This window comes from Muntiacus reevesi, chromosome 18 (assembly GCF_963930625.1).
Source record: "Muntiacus reevesi chromosome 18, mMunRee1.1, whole genome shotgun sequence".
In the NCBI taxonomy this organism is placed as follows: Eukaryota; Metazoa; Chordata; class Mammalia; order Artiodactyla; family Cervidae; genus Muntiacus; species Muntiacus reevesi.
The window spans coordinates 13,000,982-13,024,079 of record NC_089266.1 but is presented as its reverse complement, the minus strand read 5'-3'; the positions used below and the strand labels follow the sequence as shown (position 1 = coordinate 13,024,079).

General features: G+C 42.7%; 1 protein-coding gene across 4 annotated transcripts in view; it reads left to right on the top strand.

Annotated features, from left to right (window-relative positions):
- B3GNTL1 (UDP-GlcNAc:betaGal beta-1,3-N-acetylglucosaminyltransferase like 1) overlaps positions 1–23,098 on the top strand; it is a 109,741-nt gene that overhangs the window by 16,700 nt on the left and 69,943 nt on the right. For all 4 annotated transcript variants that reach the window (XM_065911178.1, XM_065911179.1, XM_065911177.1 and 1 more), the window contains exon 4: positions 2,163–2,227. In XM_065911178.1, the coding sequence (XP_065767250.1) occupies positions 2,163–2,227 (65 nt within the window). The remainder of the gene's footprint in view (positions 1–2,162; positions 2,228–23,098) is intronic.

Below are 23,098 nucleotides of genomic sequence, written 5' to 3'. Positions count from 1 at the left end.
ACAACCGACTCCCCTCACAAAGGGACAGGCCTCCCCAAACATCAGGCCCTGGCACAAACATTTGACTTTTCAAGGCAATAATATTAAAGCAAATTCCTTATCTTTGCCAAACACAAGACTCATCGTGAGAAACTTTCAGCTTCCTTGGTAGCTGCGTTTTCCTTCATTACCCAAATTCTTGGGGTCAGTTTTTCCCCTTCCAAAACCCAACACCAATAAAACCACTGTCTTGCTGATTTTGAAGTGATTATGAAAAATCTCTTCCCATTTATTCCGTTTTGATTCCATGAGCTCTTTCTCTGGGCCTACCTTGCTTTGCGGTGATGATGGAGATTCAGCTCTAGCTGCTAATCCATCCCCAGGGGTCATGAGGCCGGCCCCTGCCTCCCCTTCTGTGCTTTTCCTTTGCTTGCTTGTTATACCTGTTCTTTGAACAGGTTCTTTGAAATCTGTGACAGTCCCACCAACTGGTTTGGGTTGGCCCAGCTCTAGGTCTAATGCTGGAAATTAAGGTACTACCTCACGTGATAACAGCCAAAGACACTACTCTTCAAAGGGTCATACTCTTTGAAGCTCTGCGCGAGGTCCGCGGTCCATCCTTGCGGTTGCAGTGCAATTTGCTCCAGAGCGCGATCGAGTAACAGGAGGGACCTGCTTTCTCCTCCTGCTCCCCTTACTGCAGAAAATTGAGGAACACCTGGGGTGAGGCCTGGGGCAGACCTTTGCTGGTGTCCCCTGGGACGGACCACAGTCTTCAGGTCGTCTCAGCTTTGAGTCAAAGGGATTTATTGTTTCAATTCTGCACACATCTGCTGTGCTTTGTGTGACTTTCCTGGGTGGCCCCAAATCTAAGTGTCTCTGTAATGCGATTAGGGTACCGGAGCCTCTTTTCTAGGGAGGTGGGAATTGTGCCCCTCAAAGGCCCCTTGGCTCCTTCTTTGGGACCCAGTGCCTCCTCTAACCCGCCCTGCCCTCGGCGTGCAGACCGGGCCTGCTGTGTGTTGATTTCTGTGCTCTGTTCTGTTCTGAAGACTTTCCTAGCCACCCTCCCTGTGAGAGCTGTCTGTGGTCCACATGCTGCTCACTGCCCAGTCCATCACTGGGAACCTCATTCTCTCAATTTAAACTCATGTTGTCTCTCTGACCCCCTCTGCCATGGCCTCATCTCCTCTCCATAAGCATCCCTAGTGCCTCCCACCATTTGTTTGGCACCTCACATAGGTTTTCGGTTACCTCTCTTTCCAACTCAGTTGTAATCTCTTTGAAGATGAGGATTTTAAGCCATTTATTAGAATGTGATATCCATGTAGGAAAGTATACCTATCATCAAAGTACAGCTCAATTATTTTTCCACAAACTGAACACCCTGCAGCCAGCGCCCTGAGGCAGACCTGACCTCACTGGCCCTGGAAGCGCCCCCATCCCCGGGGCACCGCTTCCCTGATTCTCAGGCGCAGGTGAATCTGCAGCCTTTGTGCTCCATGTGCCGTCCCAGTGCTCAGCAGTGCAAGGGGCGCCAACTCTGTGTGCGGCCAGGATTTTCATACATGTGGTCTATTTTCCATTCCGTGGGGGGTTCTTGTGCCAGTCACGTCTTGGTGAAGTTGGATCTGCACCTCCTGGGGGAGCTGGGGGGCTCCCAGGACATGTAGGAAGAGTGGACACTGACAGGGCCTGTCACTCATCCCTGGAACATGTGCTCAGTGATATCTGTGCCCGTGAAGCGTCCAGTCCAATGAGCTGCTTCTACCAGCCGATCTCTCACGTGTTTGTGGCCACATCTCTCAAGTAACTGTAAAGTGACTTTTATCAGCAGAGACTTCTAGAGGAAGTGCTTCTGCCAGTTCTATTCAGAGACATTGTAATTTAATTTTGTGTTTTAAAAATACTCCCCAGGGTTACCTTAATGCTGTGCTGGATAGATGTTTGCGGGCTTTATTTTCCTTCTGTGAGCACATTCTGTCCTAACACTGGTACTGGGTGGACTGTTGTCTGTTATCATTATATTTACTGCATCAGTTTCATCTAAACTGGTCTGATTTTTTACTTGGCAGTGTGGAGTGTTCCTAGCTTTCCTACCGTGTGTATCGCAGTAAGTTTTATGCAAGAGAATCCACTAAAACTGAACTCTAAAAGAGCTTTTCCTTTTCTCTTTTAAACAGTCGGATATTCTAAAAATCAAGCAATAGCACAGAGCTCAGGGGCTTACCTTTGCTTCTTGGATGCGGTGAGTAACTGCTTTATTTAAATGTCTGACTGTATGTTGGTTCAGTAATTAAGAGATATTATATTTTAGTGTAGTTCTTTAAAATCACTGTTCTAATATGTTACAATCAGTCTCTCAGGTTGCTAGGTTGTTTCTGTATAATTGCTGTAGCGCCTATTGAGTGGATTGATTTTTGATAAATGGGGTTACATAAAAACAGAAAATTGCACAACAGAGAAACATATAGACAAAGTGAAGATAAACTAAGAAGCTGCTGACCGACCCAATACTTAAAAGATTAATCGCCTTTAATAGAAATAATTCATACAAGTTGGTGAGAAAACACAAAAGAATAATGACTAGTAGATAAACAGAGAAGGACAGGAGTGGAGACTTTCAAAGGTAGTTATGCAAGCAGTGATTTTAAAAATGTTACATCATTTGTGATCAAACACGAATTAGTTTGGTACTACTTTTTTTTTTTAGTTAATTAATTTGTTTATTTACTTTACAACATTGTATTGGTTTTGCCATACATTGACTTGAATCCACCATGGGTGTACATGTGTTCCCCATCCTGAACCCCCCGCCCACCTCCCTCCCCACCCCATCCCTCTGGGTCATCCCGGTGCGCCAGCCCCGAGCACCCTGTATCATGCATCGAACCTGGGCTGGCGATTCGTTTCCCATGTGATAATTTACGTGTTTCAGTGCCATTCTCCCATATCATCCCGCCCTCGCCCTCTCCCACAGAGTCCAGAAGACTGTTCAGTACATCTGTGTCTCTCTTGCTGTCTCGCATACAGGGTTATTGTTACCATCTTTCTAACTTCCATATATATGCGTTAGTGTACTGTATTGGTGTTTTTCTTTCTGGCTTACTTCACTCTGTATAATGGGCTCCAGTTTCATCCATCTCATTAGAACTGATTCAAATGTATTCTTTTTAATGGCTGAGTAATATTCCATGGTGTATATGTACCACAGCTTTCCTATCCATTCATCTGCTGATGGACATCTAGGTTGCTTCCATGTCCTGGCTATTATAAACAGAGCTGCGATGAACACTGGGGTACATGGGTCTCTTTCAATTCTGATTTCCTCAGTGTGTATGCCCTGAGGCATTGCTGGGTCATATGGTACTACCTTTAAAAATCAAATTAACCAAGTTCTCTAAACATATAGTTACTCAGTGTTTGGAAATGCTGTGTGAACTGATAACGTTGACAGCATAATTTTGCATTTTGTATTAAGAACTTTAAAAAGGCTTATGCTCTGGACCCTGAATTTCACTCTAGGTATCCTTGAAATTCTGAAAAAGATAATATGTACAAAGAAGCTTTAGTGTTATTAATTGTGATGGAAAATTAGTTAATGGAAACAAGTTAATACTGGACAGTAGAATAATGGTAACGTGAATTGTGGTCAATCTTTATGAGAAAATTACTGTAATGTTCATAAAGAATTTTTAATAACGTGATAAATGATGATTGTGAGTGAAAAAAGAACCCATAATTGTATGTGTTGTGTATACTCATGTGTAGATTTTCTTTTTAGTGGCACTCAAAGAACATTTCTCTGTAGGCAGCCTTCCCTTGGGCCCCTCCAGGCCTGGGGGCACAGGGTGGGGCTGCACTCCTTTTGTCTGACCTCTGCCCTTGGGGCTCCTTTTCCACTGTCTGTCTGTTTTGTTTCTCTGATTTTTTACCTTTGTGGTTTTGCATCTGGATTCATCCTGGTGCTCTACCTCGAACACCTGAAACTGAACCCTGGGCTCCATACTTGCAGCCCTTCCCCTTCTCTGAAGTGCAATATAAGGCAGTCGTTTTCTTCTCATGACAGCTGTGTGGTATCCCGTAGGTTCTGAGCAAAAATCCTAGTTCATTTTCCAGTTTCCATGGTAATTCCTTTCCCTCTTTGTGAACGTAGGTCCCCGGGTCTCAGGGGCACAGAACTGGATGAACCCTGACCCTGGGTTCAGGACACATCCTGGTTGCTGGTCCGTACATCCATCTCCTTATTTGTTTCTGTGCCCATGTTTCTTTTGCTAACACTCAGCACCCGTAATCTTGCCGTCCAAGACTAGTGCTAACTCCTGCTCCAACCTTACTTACTGCCTTCGATTCCTGGCGACCACCACACAACGCCCTGTCCCCACCCCCTGCTGAACTTTTTGGTGTCTAAGAAAATCTGAAAAAGAACCAATTAAAATTTTTTAGTTGTATTTAACTTTATAAAAAGGGTACCAGGCTGTATAAAATATTTTGGAACTTTTAAAGCTTATATTGTTAAGGTCCATCCATATTGTTGCACATCATTATAGTTCATTCTGTTTTGTTTTGTTTTGTTTTTTTAATTGAGGGAGAATTTATATACAGTGAAATGCAAGATTTTCATTTTGCATCAAAATGTGAAAATGTCATACAAAATGAGCAATGTGAGGGTTCTGACACCTGTACACACCCCTGTCACTCAGCCAAATTGGAGCAGACGATGATTCCATCAACCAGAGCTGCTCCCCTACAGAGGCCACGCGGTGTAAGCACCTGCATTTAGCATCCACACCACGTCGTGGTCACCTGTGACTGTGAGTGCTGGCGGGCTGTTCTCTGTTTTAATCAGTGGTATGAAGGTACCATGCTGATCATGCTACTACTGGTCAACATTCAAGCAGTTAGTTTGGGTTATTTTAATAAAAGTGCCATAAGCATCCCAATGTAAGTGTTCCTGTGGGTGTGTTTTCTGTTTCTCTTGGGAAGATAAAAGGCGTGGGGTTGAGGAACCACAGGTAAAGTGGCACATCTGTCTGCAGTGTAGCCCATCCTGTCTGCTCCACATTCTCCCAACACTGATGAGTCAGCCTTGGCTTCAACCCCTCTAGCAGAGTTGAAGTGCATCTCATTTGTTTTCATTTACATTCCCTGATGGCTAGTGATGTTGAGCACCTTCTCATCGGTTTACGGGCCATTCATAAATCCTCTTTTGTGAGATGTTGAAATCTTTGCCCATTTAAAAAAAAACAAACTGGATTGTCTTATTGGTTGTCAATGTTTGGTATGTATTCTGGATACAAGTTCTTTGTCAGATACCTGCTTCCTGAGTATTTTCTCCCCATGTGACTTGCCTTTTCATATTTTAATGGTGTCTTTTTGATAAGCCGAAGTTTTAAATCTTGATGAAGTTAAAATCACTGATTTTTCTCTTTTTATAGTTAATTTTTTTTTTCTGAGACATCTCTGCTTGCCCCAAAGAAGTTATTATCTTGTTTTCTTATTTTTCTGTTTAGACCTATTATCCACTTTGTGTTCATTTCTGTGTCTCCTGTGGTAGGAAGCAGGGGTTAATTTTTTCATATGGATATTAAGCTGCACCAGTGTTGAAGAGACTTTCTTTTCGCGGTTGTATTGCCCTGGTGCTTTGTTGAGAATCAATTGGCCGTGTCAGTGTAGGTTTATTTCCAGACTTTCTGTTCCGTTCTGTTTCTCTATTGTCTGCAGCTCATTCATTCGTTTGCTGTACAACATTCCACTGGGCAAACACACTGCGCGTATTCACCCGTGCTCCTACTGACGGGCACCCAGGCCGTTTCCACGCTCTTGCCCTTGTGCATAGCTGCTGGGGACATTCTTGCACGCACCCCTGTTGTACACATACGAGAGTTCCTCTGGGGTTCACACCCAGAAGTGAGTGCCCAGGCCTTAGGGGATGAGCAGTTTATCTACAGGAGAGGACCCGTGTGCTGCCATGTGGCTGGAGACGCGTCCCTCCTGGCAGGTCACTGTGGGCCCCGAGCCGCTGCAGCACCGGGTGCCCTCAACTCTCAGCTCTCGCCCAGCAGGTGGGAGCAGAGTGGAGCTTCACTGTGCTTTGATGCGTGTGCCCTGATCTCGAACCATGGTCGGCATCACCCCACGTTGACTGGCCATGTGGGTTTCCTTTTTTCATGACGTGTGTTTGCATCTTTTTGCCCACTTCCCTTTCCAACTGCGAGGAAGGTTGTAGGGATAGTACAGAAAGCTCTGTTTTCAAGGGCAGCATTGCTGACCCATTCCCCATCATCCCTGCGCCGTTCTGTGTCTATTTCCTGCAAACGAGGACATCTCCTCTGACCCAGAGCAAGGACGTCTTGCCTACAGGTGGCTGGTCCTAGTGCCCGCCTCCTTCACAGTCACCTAAGACCCCAGAATGCATGTTGCCTTTACCTGCGAGTCTCTCATCTCCTCATATGGAACATTCTGCAGGCTCTCCCTGACTTTCTTCATCTTGATGTTTTCATAGATTCCCAGGCACTTTTGTAGAATGCCCTTTAAACTGAGTGATGGTGTTGGGCCAAGCGTCTGTCCAGAAATCTCAGAAGGGGCACTGCCTTCTTCTCGCTGCCCCCGTGGGTACCTGTGGTTTGTGCCCCACCCCTGAGGAAGCCCTCTGGTCACTTGATGAAGAAGGCGTCTCCTATGTGGGATGGCCCACGGGGCCTCCTGTAGAGACCTCTCCTTCGGCCTGGCCTCCCTTGGGAGGGGGTGTGGGAGGTGGGCCTCGGCGCCCTGAGCACGCGCTTGCCGGGAGAAGGTGGCTGTGGTCTCCGGCGAGCACCCGGCCTGAGCCTGCCCGGTGTGTTCTGTCTCAGTGCGGGAGTCACGCCAGCGCAGCACGACCACAGCCTGTGTCAAAATGGACCGTTTCTGCATAAGGATTGGGTTCAGGAGGCCCCTTTGCTGGGGCACTGAGGTTGTATTTTGACCTGTTAGCTTCCTGGGATGCAGTCTGGTGACTGTGTCTGGATTCAGAACGCATTTCGTTACGCGCAGTAGCATAGCTGGAGGTCAGCTCCCATGCTGCTCCTGGACCAGAGCTCATTCATTCAGCAGATCGCTACCTGGATGTGCCAGGTGCCTCAGCGGGTGCAGGGCATACAGCAGCGGACAGATGGAGACAGCAAAGGCCAAAGCTCAGGCAACTTCAGGTCCTGAAGTCGCTGCCTCCCCAGCCTCCCCTGACAGCAGCTGCTGTGCCTCCCGCGCCCACACACCCCCCGACCCCAGGCCCTGCCATTTCTCTGTCTCTCAAGTACTTGCCTGGCCTACCGTCCCCTCTGGCTTCTCAGTGATACTCTCACCCCTCTGCGTGGTGGTGGGACCTGCCTGCGTCTGGGATGTCCCTGCCCCTGCACTTCACTTCTACACGCAACGTTTATCACCTTCAGTGCTGTGTCCTTTATTATCGTCTTTGTTTGCCTTCCCTTGTAGAATACCAGCTCCACACCGAAGGGAGTAGGGCTTGTTTTTTCCCTGATGTTTCTGAAGCACCTGGAACTTGGCAAATAGGAGATATTAATAGATGGTTGTGAAATGAATGAGTGGGGTTTGAGTTTATGTGTTCAATGTAAATGGTTATGTTAGATTGGATTAGTTACTTCTGTACACTTATCTTGGAACCCAGCCATCCTGTTGGCTGTCATTTCCACGGAGAGCGATCTTCTGAGTCTGTTTACAGATGGACTTTCAGCACCCATCGCTGTAGTGCAGTCCTTCAGGGAACGTGCTATTAGTAGCTGTCCTATAGGCTGCTGCCCGGGGGCCAGCAGTGCCTTTCGAGTGGGTTGGAAGGGCCACCCGGGGCAACCTCGGTGTCTCTCCCAGTCCCCGATGTGTCCAGAGATATTCATCTTGGAGAGAAAGTGAGCCACACAAAGATCCCAGTGGTCTCAGAGGGTGTCTTCGGGTGAGCAGGAGGTTGATGCCCATCCCCTCGTGGGAAGGTGAAGTCCTCAGGGACAGTCCCACCAAACCTGAGAGGCAAAGCAGAGCTCGGGGGACACAGGGACTCGCCCCAGAGGGAACCAGGGCAGCAGGCCTGGCACCTCCCGCGGGGGCTCGAGGGCTCTGTCTACAGCCTTCAGACAGAACCCACCCTGTGACCTGGGCACTGCTGTCAGGAAATAAATTCCTACTTAGAAGGGGGTGTCTGTGTCCTTTCCTAAACACGTGTTTTGCATTTGCTTACATCACCTTTGATTTCTTTCATCAACATCTTGTGGTTTTTCACAATACAGATCATGTACATATTTTGTTAAATTTGCACAAAAATATTTCATTTCCTTTGGAGCACCTGTTCATGAACATAGCATCTCTAATTTCTGTGTTCATTGTTAGCATCTAGAAATGTGATTATTTTATCTGTTGGTTTTGCAGAACTCAGTGGCTCTAGGTTTTTAGAGTAGATTCCTGAGGATTTTCTAGATGGCAGTTTTATTTCTTCCCCTCTGATCTCGATGCCCTTTTCTTTGCCTTCTTGCCTTATTGCTCTGGCTGAAACTTCTGTGCGTGTGGAGCAGACATCCTTACCCTCTCCTGACCTGGGAGGAAGCACCAACCTTTCACGTTGTGCATTGTCTTCCATTCCTAACATGCTCAGAATTTTTATCCTGTGGAAGGTGTTGGATTTTGTCACATGCTTCTGTATCAGTTGAAACTTGTTGGTTTTTAAAATATGGTTGTTACCGAAGATTTATAAGATTTTTTTCCATCTTCTTGGAATTTGGGAATTTTTCCCTGTGTGTCAGGAATCATTTCTGGAATATGGTGAGCTCTTTTAAAATGCAGACTCAAGGTTTTTTCCAAATGAAATGAAATTTTCTGTGTTGGCTGTTAATTCCTTCCTTGTGCCTTGTGCCTTGTTTCTTTCTTTGGCTTCCGGTGTTTGAATGCTGGGTCTTATCATCTGCTCACTTCCCTCTTGATTTCTGTTTCTCTGTAACTTTGCATTTTATAGTTTGACCCTCCAGTTCGTTTACTCAATTGTGAGCTGTGACCACCCATTCTGTCTTCGCCTTTGCTGTTAGAAGTCAGATGTATACTTTCCATCCCTTCACGTCCTCGGGCGCCTTGAGAGCTCCTCTTTTCTGTTTTTTTCTCCAGCAGTTCTGGAGGCCTGCCGCTTTGTTTTGCGCCCTGGGTCCTCTCAGGTTCACTGATGGTTGTTATGGCTCTCTGCTCCCTTGGAGGCCAGACCACATGGTCCAGGGACCATGGCAGCAGGCAAGCCAGGAGGTGTGGGGCCTCCACTCCTGGGATCGAGCCCTTCTGTCCACAGGTAGGTCTTCTCTGCTGGGTCTGGGAGAGACCTGTTTCCAGTGTCCTGTGTTTCTGGCCAGTTCAAAACCCAGCTCTCTCCCAGCCTCAGGGGTGAAGAGAAGCTTAATCCTTTGGCGTCGCTTTTCCCTAGCCCTCGAGCAGCTCTGCAGACATTCCTGGTGTGCATGGGCACGACGGCCCTCCCCAGGGCATCTGCGGCTCTGCAGGCTCCTGGAGCTTGTGGTCGGTCCTGGGGCGGCTGGCTCTTCTCCCCGAGAGTTCCCGTGCAGTTGTGGCCTTTCGTTGCCCTCTGGGCTGGCCATTGTGTTCCAGGAGAGACTGTTCTGGACCCTTGTGTTCTGGCTCTGTGCCCCCTGCCCCCACCCCGTCACCTTTGGGTCTAAAAGGAGATGTGGGACGGGGGGCCTGTCCGGCTGAGTCCTCCTGTGCCACGCCCACCTCAGTCTGGCTTCTTTAATTTACAGGATCAGAGAAGGAACTGGGTTACAGGGTCGGGGAAGGGAGGTCTTCTAACTGATTTACAGGTGACTGGAAGAGTGATTTCAGCCTCTTTTGCCATTAAACATTTTTTCCAAACTTCTGGTAAGTGGAAATATTGGCTGGTGTAGATATTAGTGGTTTGTACTTCTGTTTCCCCTCCAGCTCTTCACTGCGCTTGTGGGGAGGGGGAGGAATGTGGACACAGAAGGGAGAGGAGTGAGTGCCTCCCGCCACGTACCTCCTGGGAGTGGAACACGAGACCACGCACTTTACTTTGAGGTTTCTTGAGAGCAAAGCTTTTGACCACAGGTCATGGTGGTTCCCACAAGGCTACTGAATAATGTTATTTTCACTATATTTGGAATGGCACACTTGCCAGTAACTTATTAAATGCAGATGTTCCAACCGAGTGAGGAACTTCGTTTCTCCTGTCTCTACAACACATGCCACCTTACTTCTTTAAAAAATTTACTGAAGTGTAGTTGATTTACAATGTTGTGTTAATTTCTACTATACAGCAAAGTAACTGTATATGTATATATATATATTCTTTTTCATATTGTTTTCTGTTATGGTTTATCATAGACTATTTAATATAGTTCCCTGTGACCACCTGGTTTTTCTGTTTGACTTGACAACTTTAGTATGGGATCATTCAGAAAAGAATATTGTTATCAGCTAAAGAGAATCTGCTACAACTTTAGAAAGCAGTTGAGAAATGTTGTGTGTTCAGGTCTGGAACAGTTGGAGGCTGCTGAATTTCAGCTCCGCGGGTAAGCGTTGCTGCCCCTCAACCCCAAGCAGGAGACACATTGCTTGGAAGCCCCAGGAGAGGGGCAACCAGGCCGAGAAGAGCCAGAGCTTGAGGCGCTGGGGACCCTCCAGCTCCCGTCTCTTGCCATCTCGCTGTCCCTGAGTCCTCTCCCCTGTCTTATAGCTGCTGGTGCAGAGGAGGTTGTGTGTTTTCATATGAATATGTTTATTATTGAGCTGAACTTCAGTGGTTTTCACATCAAAGATACTTCTGCCATGTTTTAAAGTTATACTTTGGTTTGAAAACCACTGAAGTTCAGCTCAGTTATAAACATCTAAACACACCACTCATTTCCTTTCTGCTCCCCCTTGTCTCTTCTTTCCTTAGAGAAAAATTATGGACTTGTGTGGACCCAAGACCTGAAGGGTATCAGTTAGTGCAGGAGCAGGGCCATATGCTTGAGTGATGGCTGTTTCCCAGAAAGCTCAAGCAGCACCCCTGGGAAGTAGATTACGCTCTTGGTTTATTGAGGGGGAGGGGAGGGGGTGACCCCTAATTTGATGGTAGCTGCAAATTGGTAAAGATCCATGTGTATAGACTCTTCTACTCCTGTTCTTTGAAAGACGAGATAGTCATTCTTAACACTCCTGTTCAGAAGGGTTTTTCTCGAACAGAGGGAAGACAGAGAAGAGTTGAAGAAAGACCTGAGGAATCTTGGCACCCTTGCTACTCACACTTCCTCAACATCAGTCATTCGGCGCTCTACATATTCTTGTTTTGTCGGCACCATAACCTGTTGTGCCTGGAAAGCTGTAGTTCTTGCCAAGTGCCACTGGACTTGATGTTTTAAAAGAGAAGATTCTTCAGACACTAGTGAGCTTTTGAGATATTTTTTATGTGTGCAGAGTGTTTTCATTGTAAGGCTTGGGGAAGGGAAGTGACCCGGGTATTTATTGGGCTGCTCCTCCCCAGCGCTTGTTCCAAAACCTGCTGGCCAGGGAGAGAGCCTGCTAGAAACGCAGATTTGGGGCCCATTGCTGCAGGGGCTCAGACTCCAGGTCTCCTCAGCAGACTTGGCTTTAAGGAGCTCCACGGTGGTTCTTCTGTATTCAGCCGCGGTGGCATCCATGTTTTTATTCCCAAGTAGGTTGGTGCTGGACTGTGTTGTCCCAGACACTCCATCCACTGGGCTCCCGAGGTCTGAGTGGTCACCTTGTCCACTGCCATGTCTGGCCCTTACTGCCAGTTTCACTGTCCCTCTCTATCTTACCAAACTGCGGGCACTGTGAAAGCAGAAGCCTCTGCCTCCTGCAGTAGCGTCCTGGGCCCAGTGGGCACTAAATTCCAAGCTCCTGCCCTGCAGAGCCTACCACCAGGATGGACTTGCAGAGAGGTGGCAGAGTTGTAAGGAAAGATGCTGTGGATTCCACCCCAGAGAGGGCACCATCTGCTCTGCATGCGTGTGCTCTGGGCGGACCAGGACCACGGACAGTGCCAGGCGTGTCCTCCCCCTCCAGACTCCCTCTGCCCGCCTTCCTGCCAATCTCCTGTTGGTGGGAGGGGATTCTTGTCTTCTCTCCCAAAGGGAATTCCTTCCACCATCCACCCAGGACAGAGCAAGAAGCAGGGGCAGGGGCATTGGCAGCACGTAGGTTTTGGGTTCTGTTGGGAGCACTGTCAGCAGAGAGAAATGCACAACTTGAATTTTTTGGTATATAGTAAAATTGCATGTTTGATTCTAAGTTATTTTTGTGTTTTTCTTATGCTATAATTATAGCTGTTGAAAAATTATATATGCATATAGATAGAGACTAGAAGGGAACTTAGAATGGTGAAAATAGTATGTTCAGAGGATGATGATATTGTGTAATATATAATACTGAGCATTTCTGGTATTCCTGCTGTGGAGCTTATGCAATAAACCCAGAATTATAATATTTTCAAAAAGTGTCATGGAATGAACTCAGATTAATTTTTTTCTAAACACTGAGTGTACTTTTTGGTGGGTTCCAGCAGCCTCCTGTTGATGGTTGTTCATTAGACATTTGCAATTTTGGTGCTGTCACAGGAGATGAGTGCGCGTCCTTGTACTCCACCACCTTGAACCGGAAGCCCAACGCTGAGTGTACTTTGTTAGAGACAATATACTTTAAAAGGGCTTCCTTTGTGGCTCAGCTGGTAAAGAATCGGCCTGCAATGCGGGGGACCTGGGTTCAGATCGCTGGGTTGGGAAGAGCCCCTGGAGAAAGGAAAGACTACCCACTCCAATATTCTGGCCTAGAGAATTCCATGGACTGTATAGTCAATAGGGTTGCAAAGAGTTGGACATGGCTGAGTGACTTTCACTCACTTACCTTAAGAATCAGTGTTACTGGAATAATACTTGCATATAACAAAGTACACTCATTTAAGTGTACTTTCCATAAGTTTGACAAATGTATACATACATATAAAAACCAACTTAGTCAAGTTTAGAATGTTTCCATTGCCATAAAAAGTTTCCCCATGCCTCTTTGCAGTCATTCTCCCATGCCTTGAAGCAACCACAAATGCTATTTCTTTAGGTTAGTGTTCTAATTATATTATTTGTTCTTTCAGTACATTAGATTTTTACCCCCATTCTAGAACTTCATGTAAATGGAATCATACAATATGTACTCTTGTGGTTGGCCTTTGTTGGCTCAGCGTAAGTTTTTGAGATTTATCAATATTGTTTCTTATACCAATAATTCAGTCTTTTTATTGCTGACTAGTGTATCCTAATGCATGGATAAACCACAAATTGTTTATATATATATATATAGTCATCCATTGATGGACATTTAGGTTGCTTCCTATATTTGGCTATTATGAGTAAAGATGCTATGAAAATTTGTATACAGGTCTTATCATGGACACATGTGCTCATTTCTCATGGGTAAATATCTAGAGACAGATTGCTGAATGATACAATACATGTACATTTAACTTTGTGAGAAATTTCAAAACTATCTTTCAAAGAGACTGAAATCGTTTTATACTCCCACCAGCAACTTGTGAGACTTCCAGTAGTTTCATGTTCTTCCAACACTTGGAATTGTCTGTATTTTAAATTGGAGCCCTTGTAGCATACATGTGTTTCTATCTCATTGTTTTAGCTTGCATTTCCCTGATGTCTAAATATGTTGAACATTTATTTGGGTGCCTAGTGATCATGCTGGAGAATCCCATGGACAGAGGAGTCTCGGTTGCTTCCAAGTCCTAGCAACCGTAAAAAGTGCCGCAACGAGCATTGGGGTACATGCATCTCTTTTAACCCTGTAGCAGGTATAGTGATAAAGCTACAGCATCATTTAATTGAAAAAAAAAAATCAGGTATTGTAAATCCTCCAACTTTGCTCTTCCTTTTCAAAATTGTTTCAAATCTCTTTAGCTTTTTCAGGATTTCTGCAAAATTTTAGAACCAGCTTGTCAAGTCTGCTTGGATTTTTTTATTGAATTGCATTGAATTTATAGTTCTGTTTGGGAACCTTAATATTGAATCTTCTAATCTATAAACATGGTATATCTGTCAGTTTATTTGGGCCTTCTTAAGCTACTGTCAGAAATATTTTATAGTTTTCGATATACACGTCTTACATAAATTTAACGAAATACTTCCCAAGTATTTTATGAGTTTTGGTGCTAACAAAAATAGTTCATCTCCCAGTTTTATTGCTATAAATATACTATTAATAAATTACCTTATTTGTTTTAGTTGGTTTTGTTTTGCCTTTTGTTTTTTCGATTAAGAACTCACTGTTTAGTGACCATGGTATCCGTGAGTAGAGACTGCCTCTTTCTCTCTGGTCCACATGCTTTTCTTCTTTGTTCTTGGCCCAGTGTCCTGGCTGGGACGCCCCCATGCAATGTCAAATACGAATGGTTCTGTTGACAGTCCTTGTCATGTTCAGATTTTAATTTGTTTCATCATTTACATCATGGAAAAAACACACACATATAGAGGAGCATAAAACACAAATGTAAAGCTCAGTAAATTATCATAAGGCAAATATTTCTGAACTAGCATAGAAAATGACCACCTCAGAAGCACCTGTGTTGCCCTTTCACAGTTACCTTCTTCATCCTCCCCAAAGCTAAATATTGCCCTGCCTGTTTTGGAACATTTTATAAATGGAATCATGTATAATCTTCCATGTCTGGCTTCTCCCACTCTGTGGCTTGTCTTTTCACTCTCTGAAAGCTGTCTATTGATGAATAGAATTCTTTAAGGAGTTCTAATTTAGTAATCTTTTCCTTTCTGGTCAATATTTTTTGTCTTCTTCATGAGTTATATTCTCTTACTTGAAGGCCCTGAAGTTATTCTTTGATGTTCCAGATGCTTTTTTTTTTAAACCTTTTCTATTTTGATGTAAACCCCACTTGAAATTGATTTTGCTTATTTCTGTTTAACATATAAACACAGCACAGATCATAAGTGCACAGTCTGTTGAGTTTTGAGGAAGTGAACACTCCAATGCAGCCAATGACTCAGCCCAGGAATGGAACATGGCCAGTGTCACACATGCCCTCCTGTTCCTTGTCAGTAATTCCCCTCCTCTTCTCCACAAGACAGCTGGGATACTAACACCCTAAGTTAGTCATTTTGACCTTTATGTGATTCATCATGTGTTCTGTGCCTGCCTTATCTCACACAACATTACGTTTTGGAGACTAGTTCACATTATTTTGTGGAATGGCAGTCACTCCTTTTCATTGCTATGTAATATTCCATGATACAAATATACCCAGTTTATCCATTCTGCTGTTTGGACATTGGGGTGTTTGAGTAATGCTGCCAAGAAATCCTTGTGCTTATCTCTTGTCACACATACGAATGCACATGTAGGGATGGAACTGGAATGTCCTCAGGTGCCTGTGTTCAGTTTTGGTGGATGCTGCCAGGCTCCCATGTTGGCTGGTCAGTTTGCACTCCCTCTAATGAACAGGCATCCTGGCTGATTTGTATCCTTCCTTGCAGCTCTGTGAGCTGACTTTAGCCCAGCGTGAATGTGAGTGTGGCCTGTTTCTGGCCTCTGTGTTCTCTCTAGTTGGGTTGTCAATCTGTCCTTTTGTCTACCCTGATACTACAGAGTAGCTTTATAGAATGTCTAATTTCATGCTATATGTTCTCTTGTTCATCTATGTAGTAGTTGGTGCTATTTTTAAAAAATCTTTTTTCATTTTTAGGTAGATGTTACAGTAATCTTGTTCATTTTCACAAAATCCGCTTTGAGGATTTTGATTGGATTATATTGAATCAATAGATCAATTAGGTGAGAACAGCTTCTTTACAATATTTAGTCTTCCTAACAATGACTATATGTTTGTTGATTTATTTAGATCTTCTTTAATTTATCTCAATAGCCATGAGTAGTTTTCATACAGAGGGCTTACAGTCCTTTGTTAAATTAATTTCTTGATATTTGATTTAAAAAAAAACATTTTTATCAGTTCTCTTGAGATGCAGTTCACATAAAATTCACCCATTTAAAGTGTACAATCCAACGGTTTTCGGTATATTCACAATGTTGTGCAACTGTCACCACAATCTAATTTTAGACTTTTTCCATCACCACAAAATTAAACCCCGTACTTATTAGTAATCACCCCTCATTCCCCCAGCTCCCATCTGTGGGCAGCCACTAGCCTCCTTTCTGTCTCTATGGATTTGCCTGTTCTGGGCATTTCATATAAATGGAATCTACATAATGTGGTCTCTATGAATGGCTTCTTTCACTTAGCATAATGTTTTCAGGGTTCGTCATGTTATAGCTTGTGTCAGTACTACATTTCTCTTTGTTGTTGCATAGCAGTCCTTTGTATGAATATACACTTTATCTGTTTACTAGTTGATGAACATTTGGGTTGTTTCCACTTTTTGACTGTTATAAATAATGCTGCTATAAACATCCCTGTACAAGTTTTTGTGTGGCTAGGTGTTTTCAGTTCTTCCTGGAGTGGAGTTGTTGGGTCATGTGGTAACTCCATGTTTAACATTTTGAGGAAATACCATAATGTTTTCCAAAGTGACTATACCATTTTACATTCTCACCAACAATATATGAGAATTATTTGACCTTTCTTGATATTACTCTAAGAGGCATCATTGTACATATAAAGAAATTATTTATTGATCTTGTATCCAGAAACCTTATTAAATTCATTTTTAATTATAATATTTCTCTGTTGATTATTTTGGGTTGTTTATGTAAGCAGTCATTTTTCCTCTTTCTACTAAGCCTTGTAACTTTTATTTTTAATACTTATTTATTTGGCTGTGCTGGGTCTTAGTTGCGGCACGCAGGATCTTTATTTAGTTGTATCACGCGAACTCTTAGTTGTGGCATGTGGGATCTAATTCCCTGATCAGGGATAAAACTTGGGCCTCCTGCATTGGAAGCTCAGAGTCTTAGTCACTGGACCACCAGGGAAATCCCAAGCCTTGTATCTTTTATTTCTTTTTTTCCACTCAAGTCTCCAATGAATTGTTAAATGGAAATCATGATAATAGGCATTCTTGTCTCCCTTCACAATCTGAAAGAGAGAGCTGAAATTTTTCACTGTTAAGTATAATATGTTGTTTACCATAGTTTTTTTTTTTTCATATATAGCCTTAATAAATTATCTTCCAAAAGCCAAAGAAATATAGGATACCCTGAGACAGAAAAAGGGTACTGGGTTTGGGTGGAAATGCTTCAGAAAAGTGTCTTTTCTGTTTCCCTCCATTTTAACTGCTCTCCCCCCACTGTGAGCTCCATCCTGCAGTGGTCATCATCCCTCTGTGGTCATCACTCATAGGACTTCCTTTCAGGGTCTCTCCTTCAGCTAAATGCTGTAACACTCACCTCTGCAGTAGACTAAAAGATCTTAAATGTCAGGAAGGATGTTGTGTCTTTAGGGTGGTACTGGTTAGTGCTGGATATAGAATTTGCAAATGTTTTCTCCCAGTCTATGATAGTCTTTTTACTTTCTTGATAAATTTATACCTAAATTAAAACACAAAATTTTTAACTTTTGAAGAAGCCCAGTTTTTCAGTTCTTTTTCATTATTTGTGCTTTTGTTGTGATATCTAAGAATTCTTTGCTTAATTCAAAATAACTAATATTTGCTCCTAAGTTTTTTTCTCAAGATTTTTTTAGTTTTAGCTCTTACATTCAAGTCTGTGATCTACTTTGAGTTAATTTTTGTGTGTGTGTAGGGTCTTATTTACCTTTTCCCTGTGGTGATCCACTTGTCTAGCAGTTTGTTGAAAAGACTATTTTATTCCTGTTGAACTGCCTTGAATCAACCGTAATTGCAAAGGTATTTCTCTGTTCTCAATTATGCTTTACTGATTTCTGTTTATCTTTAGGTCTCCACTGTAGCTTTCCAGTAGTGAGTTTCAAAGTCAGAAAATGTGCAGAAGCTAACACAACACAATTGTTGTAAAGCAATTATATTCCAGTTTTTAAAAAAGTCAGAAAGTATAAGTCCTCCAATATTTCTTCCTTTTTCAACATTGCTTCCATTCTGGATCTTTTATATTTCCAAATGAATTTTAGGGTCATCTTGTCATTTCTACAAAAGAAGGAAATTGAGATTTAGATTTCAATTATATTGAGTCAGTAGGTCAATTTGGGGAGAATTGCTTTGCTGAGGAATTGAGTTTTCCAATCCATGAACATGGGATGTCTGATCTATTTATTTAGGTCTTTAATTTCTTTCATCAGTGTTTTATAATTTTTACTATACAAGTCTTATACTTCCTTTGTTAAATTTATACTTCAATATTTTGTCCTTTTGATGCTGTTGTGAATGTATTATTTTCTTAATTTTATTTCGGATTGTTCAATGCCAATATATAGAAATACTATTCATTTTTGTATCTTGATCTTATATTATGTGACCTTGCTGAACTTGTTTGTTAATTCTAGTAGTTTTTTTGGTGGATCTCTTAGGGTTTTCTAAATACAAAATCTTGTTGTCTGCAAATGGAGGCAATTTTTCCCTTTCCAATCTGGATGCCTTTTATTTCTCTTTCTTGCCTGATTGCACTGACCCGACATCAATACAGAAGTCACAGGAGCTCACCGTTAAGATGTGGCTGCAGGGGTTTTGTAGGTGATTTTTATTGTGTTGAGAAAGTTCCTTTCTTCCTACTTTGTCAAGAATTTTTATCATGAATGAAAAGTGAAAGCGAAAATCACTCAGTAATGTCTGACTCTTTGGGACCCCATGGAATTCTCCAGGCCAGAATACTGGAGTGGGTAGTTCCCTTCTCCAGGGGATCTTCCCAATCCAGGGATCAAACCCAGGTCTCCCGCATTACAGGCAGATTCTTTACCAGCTGAGCTGCCAAGGAAGCCCAAGAATACTGGAGTGGGTAGCCTATCCCTTCTCCAGCAGATCTTCCTGACCCAGGAATCGAACCGAGGTCTCCTGAATTGCAGATTCGTTACCAGCTGAGCTATCAGGGAAGTCCATGAATAACCATTAGATTTTATGAAATGCCTCTATGCACTTACTGAGATCACCATGTAGTGATTCTTTTTTTCTTTCAATATGATCTGTGACATTAATTGGCTCTCAGATAGTAAAGCAACCTTGCATTTCTGGGATAAATCCCACCTGGTTATAGTGTATAATCCTTTTTATATCTTGTTGATATTTTGTCAAGGACTTTTTCATCTATATCTATGTGAGATATTGTCTGTACTTTTCTTGTGATGTTATTTTCTTTGGTATCAGGTAATATGAGCCTCAAAGAATGAGCTGGGAAGTAATGCTTCCTCTTCATTTTTCTGGGAGACTTTGTAAAGGTGGGATGTTCTTTATTCTTTGAATGTTTATAGAATTCACCATCTGAGTTTGGACTTTTTTGTGTGGAGAGTTCAAATTACTAGTTCTTTTTTTTTTTTTAACTTTTTATAGATTTATTCAGATTTTATATTTCTTCAGTCAGTTTTATTAATTCATGTCTTTCTAGAAATGTGTTCATTTCATCTAAATTGTCTAAATTTTTGGCATGTAGTTACTTATAGTACTCTCTCATAGTCCTTTTAACTTTTGTGAAGTTAGAGCTACTGTCTTATTTTTTCACTCCTGAATCAGTTATTTGTGTCTTCTTTTTCTTGGTCTGTCTAGCTCAGGAGTCCACAGACTGCAGCTCACAGGCCAAAACCACTGGCAGCCTGTTTTTGTATACCCTCTGAGCTAAAAATGGTCTTTATATTTTTAAAGTGTTGTAAAAACAAAACAAAACAAAAAGAATATTGACAGAACCCATATGTGGCAGAAAAGCTAAAATATTTACTATCTGACCCTTTACAGAAAAAGCTTGTTCATCTCCAGTCTAGCTAAAGGTTTGATAAATTTCTTGATGTTTTCAAAAGACCAACCATTGTTTTAATTGATTTTCTGTTTTTCTTTCTTTTTTTTTTTTTTCTGCTTCATTGATTGCTGGTATAATCTTTATCTTCCTTCTGCTTACTTTTGGTTGACTTTGCTGTGTGTGTGTGTGTGTATGGTTGGTTCCTAAGATCTTTCTTTGTTACTTTAGGCATTAACAGCTATAAAATTTTCTCCAAGAATTGCTATAGCTGTTTTGTGTTGTGTCCTGTTTGCATTTTCATTCAAATACCTCAGAGTAGTTTCTACTTTCCTTTGTGATTTCTTCTTTAACCCATTGCCTATTTAGAAGTACATTGTTTATATCCCTATATTGGTGGTAGATGTTCCCAGATCCTATTTTTGAATTCTAACAATTTTGTGTGGTAGTGGAACACACTTTATATGGTTTTGTGTGCTGTGCTTAGTCGCTCTGTCGTGTCTGACTCTTCGCAACCCTGTGGACTGCAGCCCACCAGGCTCCTCTGTCCATGGGATTCTCCAGGCAGGAATACAGGAGTGGGTTGCCGTGGCCTCCTCCAGGGGATCTTCCCAACCCAGGGATCAAACCCAGGTCTCCCTTATTGCAGGCGGGTTCTTTACCGACTGAGCCACAGGGAAGCCCAAGAATACTGGAGTGGGTACCCTATCCCTTCTCCGGGGATCTGATCTTTAAAATTTTACAGTCCCTGTCTTGTGGTGTAGTATACAGTCTGTTGTTATTGGGTGTGAGTTCCATAGGTAGATGTCAGCAAGTTGATGTTGTTGGGTGGGTGTCCATAGAGAGAAGTCAGCTGGTTGGTGTTGTTGGTTGGTGGTGCTCATATCATCTGTAGCTGCACTATTTTGTCAAGTTATTCTGTCCATTCTTTTTTTTATATATTTATTTTTTTTACTGAAGGATAATTGCTTTACAGAATTTTGTTGTTTTCTGTCAAACGTCAACATGAATCAGCCATAAGTATACATATATCCCCTCCCTTTTGAACCTCCCTCCCATCTCCCCCCCCCATCCCACCCCTCTCGGTTGATACAGAGCCCCTGTTTGAGTTTCCTGAGCCTCACAGCAAATTCCCCTTGGCTATCTGTTTTACATATGGTGGAACTCATTTGAGTCTATTCTGTCCATTCTTGATGGTGGGTTATTGAAGTCTCCAACTCTTATTGTTGAATTGTTAATTTTTCTCTTCAATACCATTCTTTCTTGTTTCTTTTTGTCCCACTGTTGTGAGATACATGCATAGTTATAGTTGTTATATCTTTCTGATGGATTGACCATTCTGTCAGTGTTCAATGTCTCTCTTAGTTTCTTTTACTGTTCTTTCTTTTAAAGTCTGTTTTGATTCATGTTAGTAAAACTACATCTCTCTTACAGTTATACTTTGCTTGGTGTATCTTTTTCCATTCTTTTACTTTAATTTACTTTAATTTCCATTCATTTACTTTAATGTATTTCTGTCTCTGTACCTGAATTTTTGTCTGTTGTAAATAGCTTATAGGTAGAACTTGTTTTTGTTTTTGTTTTAGTTGCAGTTTGACAACTTTTACCTTTGATTAGAATTTTGAATTTATTCACATATTTAAGTTTTTTACGATTGGATTTATGTCTGCCATTTTGCTATTTCTTTTCTGTTTTCTATGACTCATGATTTTTTTCCCTGGTTTCTATTTACTGCTTCCCTTTTAAGAAAAATTAAATAGATATTTTCTAGTGTACTATTTGTAATAAATTAGTGATTTTTAACTCTTTTAAAATTATTTTCTTAATGGTTGTCCTGGGAAGTCTTTTATTATCTGTTCTTTTGTGTGTTTTTACTTACAGGTCCCTTTGTCTTTGTGCATTGGTCATTGTATTGAATACTTCTCTGTGGAGTTAATTTGAGGCCATGGATGAAAGTTCTTTGTTTCAGAGATTTTCCTCTTCTTCTTCTAGGTGCCTGGGAGAACCACCATCCTGGGACCCTTGTTATCCTGTTTGAGGCTTCTGGGCCTTGTTAGGCCACATATCTCATTCACCTCTTGAGGAGGTAACCTGCCATGACCTGAGCTCAGAACTGTTGTGGGTTAAATAGCAGGCCCCACCCCCACTCCCAGTCTTGAGCAGACCCTTGGCTCTGATCTCCATTCCCTGCAGCCTGGCAGGGTTACCAGAATCATGGGTCAGGGTTTAGCTATTTCTTGTAGATCAGTGAGGACTTGAGGGGAGAATTGGCTTGTTTCCTCGCTCAGCTGATGCGTCTCAGAGATTTGGACTCAGTAGTCCCCACTACCTTGTTAACTCTGTTTAAGACTCTTTCAGTATCTTTGGTAACTGTGTGCGATTACCCTGTCATTTCTGCAAGTGGATGTGGAGGCATTTTGACCTGGGTGTGGGTCCTGCCCTGCCATGACTTAGTTACTCAGGCTAAGTAGCAAATCACAGAAGACAGCTTCTCTCAAGCAGACCCGCTTCCCCTGTATCTCTGGCTTCGGGAAAATGTAGGTGGGTCATGTACGTGAGTTCCTAACACTGTGCTTTGGAAATTGGCTCTCAGCATGCAGGTGGGGTTTCCTCTGTTCTCTTCCCTGTCCTTCAGGGTCCTCTGCGTGAAGTGTGCATCCTGAGGTTGAGGTGTGACCAGGGAATTTCTACCTGTGTCTTCAAATCTTGTCCATAAGTCACGCATAAGGAGACTTAACAGAAACCACAACATCGACCTTGCTTTCTTCACAGATCTTCTTGACTGTAGACTGTTATTTCCTTCATGTACAAGTGGTTCCTCCTGCCCCTCACCCATCCTGGGAGTTGGTCATCCCTGGGGGTCCACAGCCTCGCTCCCTCAGGACTACCCTCTATTCAGAAGCTGCTGAACTCAAAGATGCAGGTTTCTTTTAACTCAAATTCTTTGACCAGATTAGTTTTTCTCTACTCAACATTCTTATGGTCAGAAAGGGAACAGTGTTTCATCTTGAATTAGTGTTATTTTTATAATACATTAAAATTCTTTCCCCTTGGCTGCCAAGGACATTTCTTACCTGGTTATCATTGTGGAATCTTGCACACTTTTGGCAAATAAATATGGAGGTTTTGAACCCTCCCTCCTGTGGTAGGGAAAGTCTGTCTCCAGATACACCTTGGGATCAGGACATGCAGACTCTGGGTTTTTGTAGTTCGTGCTGATGACCTTTTATATCCA